The sequence below is a fragment of the Necator americanus genome, chromosome III, assembly GCF_031761385.1.
Source record: "Necator americanus strain Aroian chromosome III, whole genome shotgun sequence".
Taxonomy (NCBI): domain Eukaryota; kingdom Metazoa; phylum Nematoda; class Chromadorea; order Rhabditida; family Ancylostomatidae; genus Necator; species Necator americanus.
The window spans coordinates 5,025,922-5,031,921 of NC_087373.1; the positions used below are offsets into that span (position 1 = coordinate 5,025,922).

General features: G+C 43.1%; 1 protein-coding gene across 2 annotated transcripts; it reads left to right on the forward strand.

Annotated features, from left to right (window-relative positions):
• Positions 1–115: 115 nt before the first annotated feature.
• Positions 116–2,378, forward strand: RB195_008653 (uncharacterized protein; the record flags this gene model as incomplete). Of its 2 annotated transcripts, XM_064195258.1 has the most annotated exons (4): positions 116–177; positions 328–347; positions 1,967–2,178; positions 2,253–2,378. In XM_064195258.1, the coding sequence occupies 4 exons, from the start codon at positions 116–118 to the stop codon at positions 2,376–2,378; spliced, it is 420 nt and encodes a 139-aa protein (XP_064046403.1). The 2 variants fall into 2 exon arrangements, with proteins under 2 accessions (XP_064046403.1, XP_013304669.2); XM_013449215.2 differs by lacking the exons at positions 116–177; positions 328–347 and adding an exon at positions 1,094–1,175.
• Between the last annotated feature and the right edge of the window lie 3,622 nt (positions 2,379–6,000).

A 6,000-nucleotide genomic window follows, 5' to 3' on the forward strand; every position in this document is an offset into this window, starting at 1 on the left:
CGGCGCAGTTGCGTAAGCGGCTGCGCTCTAAGCGGGGCGGTGGAGCGTAGCGTTTGGGACTGTGTAAGGATCCTCGCTACCGCGACACATCTCTGCAACTAGGGCCGCAGAATCCATGCACAATTTCTTCGTTGACGCTCCCAGCCGTTATGGTGACTTCATTTTTCCCATTCTCAGGTTGAAACAAAAACTAATTGTTGTGGTTCTAAAGATGCTAAGTTGATATCAGGTGTTTTTTTTTTTTCTGTTCATTCATAAACAAAGATAAGTCATTACAATCCCCTGTACACAGAGGGTGTGTTATTGCATTACGACTTAGTTGTGAAGGCGGTGTTTCGAGTTTTGGGGTGAGTTCGCGTAACTTTAGCTTTCATGAGATTTTTTTCAATTTTCAACTGGATCATTATCTTGAAGGCCGAGTTCTCCACAGAATAGGGAAAAGGACATTCTATTCAGAAAAAGAGATGCGCGCAAATGGAAGAGCACTGAGCTGGTTTCCGTTCCCTCTCGGATGCCTCCTCATGATTCGCGCACGAGGAGCGCAGCGCACGGGAACCGGCTCTTTTTTATGGGTTGAATGGCATGATCAGGTCAAAAAACTACACTGACGTGCGTACGTGGTGGGACCCTCCTTGGATCCAACCGAGTTGCGAGACTTTGCGAAGATCCGGCCACGCTAATTCGAGTTCAACCGCCCTCATATTTGCAACGAGGTTGAGGTCGTTCTGACTTGACGACCACCGTGAGCGTATTAGGGGCATCACTCCATGAATCTGGGTTGGTACAGATTTTAGGAGGAGAGTTCCTATGCGGAGTTGTAGATAGCGGAGAAGAGGGTGATTCCGTTCATTTCTTATTAATTGCCGGGAAAAAAAACGGCCCGAAAGATGCGGCGGGTGGACAGAGCTGGCGCGCTCCAGTCGAACTCGTTGTGGAAAATAGCGCCCCGCAACGCCCGAAGCCTCATCTTCCGGGCCGTTTTTTAAGGCAATTAGGAAAAAAAATGAACGGAACGAATCACCCTCTTCCCCACAATCTACGACCCTGTATACGCACAACCCACCTGAAACCGGCACCACCACAGATTCGTGGTATGTTGCCATCTTCTAGTGCGGCAACGAAGACTGGTGGAGGTCCTGCCGCGCACGGACGTACTGTATGTCCGTACTACAAAGGTTAGGTTGATTCGACCCGACTGCCGAGTTGGACGTGTTAAACTTCATCGATCGGCATGTACCTTCTTGGTATTGACTCAGACTCGAGCAATTAAATCTGTCGTGTTACACGCCTTTATAGTATGAAAGGGGAAAGAGAGAGGATATTGCGCGTAATTTGAATAAACATAATGACATTTATAGTTGGATCAAAACGAAATGAAACACGGACAGCTGCGTGAGCGGTTGCGGTCGAAGCGACGCGGCGGAGCGTAGCGGTTCCTAGCTACCACCACCCATCTCTGCAGTTCACCGTGGTCCCACTTCGATTCCAACCGCTGTCTCCACCGCACCGCTTCGAGCGCAACCGCTTACGCAACTGCACCGTGCTTCATGTTGTTTTGACTGCACTGTACGCCCATTCTCTGCCTCAGTATGATCTGAAGCCTGCTGCAGTTGGGCGTGGGCGGCTGCACCTGAATCGGTGGTATAGAGGTGGTGTTTGCGATCAAGATGGGACCTTTGCTAGCGGCACTCATCTCTGCATTCCAAGTGACTGCCAGTGGTCCTGTCGTAATCGCGATCGCTAACTCCACCCGGCCACTTCGAGCGCAACCGTCTACGCGACTGCACCGGGGAGTCAGGTCGCTTTGACCCTAGGTTGTATTTCACGTAAACCAATCATACACAATCTTAGCAACGGAAATAATGCTATCAACAAAAATTCAAAAGAAATAAAATCGTAAGAATTGCTGTGTACGAATATAAACTTCCAAATTCTGAATTTTACACGAATAAGAGTGGTTTTTTAGGAACTATGGCTGCAGCTGAAGCGCCGTCAGTGGATCCTACAGCGTCAGCGGAAAAGAATCAACCGAATGAAAACAAAGCACCAGCCGTAGAAGAAGCGGAAAAGAATCAACCGAATGAAAACAAAGCACCAACAGTAGAAGGAGCGGAAACGGCGGACGTGGGGGCAGAGCAACAGGGAGAAGCGCAACCAACCGCGCAACCTTCAGCGATCGTAAGCTGATTTAGAGATAGAGGGATGATTTCAGCGAACGACATACCAACGAACAATTTCCTTCTTAATTTCAGACTCCACAAAAAGCATTCTTCTACATGGCTCTTACTATCGTCGTTCTTACCATAGTAACAACAGCAATAGTGTTACTTCATCTGAATGGAACATTGAAATTTATCTCAGCATTAGCTGAATACTGAGTTGTTTTCCCGACAACAATCTTTGTTTACTACAACTTCATAGACTACAAACAAAAAGTAATAAATTGGATTTTCTTATTTTCGCATGTGCTCGACTAATGGTCTCTACTTTACTCTTCCTATGTCACAGAAATACACCCATTTAAAGCCTATTTAAGAAAAAAAAAACCTTCCGGAATTATCACTCATTCTTTATTGATTGATTGCAAGTGCAACTTACTTTTTCACGTATTTTTTCCTTCTTTTGAATTTGTTTTTTTTTCGTATGTACAGACACCTATCTCTTCTTTGTTGACCGAATGTAGCTAACAATTCCGCTTTTTCGAGTACGCTTCCAACAGAGTCGGGTTGCAGTCGAGCGGGCGGCGCGGTTGTTCTTGTAAACATAAGTACCGGCGCCAGTCCGTGAAGAACTCTTTCTTTGTTTTTTTACGGACTGGACTTTTTACTTACTTTGTCATTTTAGTCAGCGATGACCATCTACATTGATTCAATCACCCACATCTACATCTAGATTTCATCTATAAGTTCCAATTTTGATAAGTATTGATTGGTTATAGTTGCTAGCATTGGAAGAATATCTGCGCTGCTATTAATATATATTAGGACCTTTGCTATTTAAAAGCATCACCACACGAATCTGAGGTGTTACGGATTCCAGGTAGAGTATCCGTATACGGGATCGCAGGTTATGGAGAGAAGGATGGTTCCGTCCATTTCTTCCTAAACGGCCCGGAAGATGCGGGGCGTGCACAAGGCTCCAATCGAACTCGTTGTAGAAAATAGCGCGACGGAACGCCCGAAGCCGTATCTTCCGTGCCGTCTTTACGGCAATTAGCAAGAAATGGACGGAATCACCGCCCTCTCCATAATCTACGATCCCGATATACGAATACCCCACCTGAAATCTGCACCACCTCAGATTCGTGGGGTGATGCCTTTAAACTTCATCATTTAACCATTTAATCATGGCAATATCCTTAGCATAGTGGAATTGTGTAAACGCCTGTGATCGTGGTAGGACCTTCCCGAATTGTGTCGATAACTGGTGTTAGCACGGGTGCTCACTTGCTCCTAACTACGCTCCACTCCACCGCACAGCGCGTCGAACGTGGCCGCTTACGTGAGCGCGCCGAGCTTCAGGTCGTTTTGATCCGGCTATACTAAGTCGTTCGAAACAAATCGAGTTACCAGTGAGAACCTGATAGAAAACCATTCGAACGAACTAATCACGGAAACGCGTCTCCGCCCTTCCGGAACGTTGTTCCACTCGCCTCGGATAATTTCCGTAGAAGAAAATAGAAAATGTTGCAGTGTATGTCATATATTTGAAGGAAGAACTTTGTTTATCATAATTCTAGGGAACGAAAGAAAAACAGAATACTGTATTATTTACATTTATTTATTTATTGACTCAAACATTACGGTATGATATTGTAAAAAAAAATTAAAAAAACAAAAATAGATAGACAAGGGAAATCTCTCTATCACGCCACCATTTATCTCAATTTAAGTTAGATATTTTATGTTCGCACTTTTCCACTTCCAGATGTATGTTGAACACAAAATCAACCAAAATTGAATTGAGTTGAATCCAAAATTTGTACGAAAGTAGGAAACAAAAATGTTTGCGCTGGGTTTTCTTATTCCAGAAATAATTGTTAGTGTTTCACCTTAATACTTTCTTATTCCAGAAATAATTCCTATTCCAACCACTTCTTTAAGTGTTTGATATGCGGTTCAGCCAAATGGAATGTGTGCTGAATTGGAGGGAAAGCGCCGCGAGCAATACGAGCATACCTCAGCCAGACGAATTGCGGCGGTCGCAACGCGGACTGCGCGGCGGTCACGCGGATCAATATGCGCTCAAACGTCACCTCCATCTCCTGACGACCGTAAAGTACCATTCGTCTGTGATTTCTAATTAGATTTTTTCCCATCTGTCCTCAGTTAAAGGCATCACCCCACTAATCTGAGGTGATAGGGTGGAGTTTCGAGCGTTCCGGTGCGCTATTTCCTACAATGAGTTCGATTGGAGCGCGCCAGCCATGTGCACGCGTTGCGTCCTCCGGACCGTTTTTTACGACAATTAGGAAGAAATGGACGGAATCACGCCCCTCTCTATATTCTACGATCCCGTACTCGAATACTTCACCTGAAATCCGTGCCACCTCAGATTCGTGAGGTGATGCCTTTAATGCGACCCAATGATAACTGTGGGATGGAAATTGTTAACGTTAAGTTCTTCAGGGAAAAATTCCATCCTCTTCCAATCCACTTTTCTATTTTATCACTACCATAATCTCTTTGGTAATTAAACCAGAGTAATCGAGATGTCCTTTATCCGAGCTTTCATCGATTCCCATTTATTTGGATACAACTTTGTAATTACGTTACTTCTCCCCTCGTAACTCAATTGCCGCCGTAAATACATTGCGATGAAATTGTAGTAACTCGATTTTCTGGATTGTACTACGAAACGAGGACTACTATACACACAGATTGAATGCGAAGCAACGTTCTTCTTCGGATTCAGTTAATTTCCGGTGTTTTTTTTTCCACTTGCTTTCTCCCTGTTTTCAGGAGAAGTGCATTGCCCAAGGAGTTCGGGAATACAGTAGTTGACTTGTCTCCTTGAATTGATTAGGTCTGTACTTTGTGGAATTCTTGGCAGAGGAATTTGTTTATCGGTCATGCCAACATTTTGTGCGTTCCCTTTAATTGTCGTCTATTTACTCAACCGGAAAAAGGGAGAAGGCGAACTTGACTTGATGCCATTCGTTTTACGTTTTCTTTCGTTACGTATCGCTTTAGTTTACTGTCACTTCAGCTTACTGTAGTTTATGTCAAAGATCAGCTGAAGAGAATCTTTTACCGGGATCCCGGATCTCCTATACAGTATGATCCTCGCCACGGGGATATTCTTTGCAGAAAACAATATAACCTCCTTCAAAAAAGCATAAAAAGGGCTCAGTTTAAAAATATGCGTATCGATCAAAGATGACTTCCCTTGCAAAAAGGCCAGCGCTAAAGCAAAACGCAAACACTTTTCAAGCAGAGTTGATCAGTTTAATAAATAGAACGGAAGAATTAAGAAGGTGGTTTTGCATAACAAAAAAAATTTCCTGGAAAATTCCACAAACAGTAAGAGTAGAGAAGACGAACTGCATATATGTAGAAGATCGGCTTGATCGTTTTTTCTTGTATTTATTTCATGGATCGCCCCTTACTTTTCCAAACTGTTAGCTCACCTTAACATCTACCTAATAAAATCGAATCCATGAATGTTGTTGCTAGCTTCGTTTGTCTACTTTACTGAAATTTCCTTCCTGCTTGTTTTATTCTTTTTTGAAATCCAAAATTGTATGAATGAAACTTTTTGAAGTAATTTTTATTCTTTTTTTTTTTGTTGAGAACAACCCTGATGTGAGTTCTAAGTTCCATCGTTCTCACATTAAAATATTTTTGAATGTCGATTCTTTCCTGTGAATCATTCGCAAAACAAATCTTGCATTAGTGGAGTTTTATCTCCCACAAAATCTACAAAAGATTTCCTGTTAAACTGAACAATTCCTCCAATTGTTCTATTTTTTTCTTCATTTTGTGTTCTTTGAATTTCTTT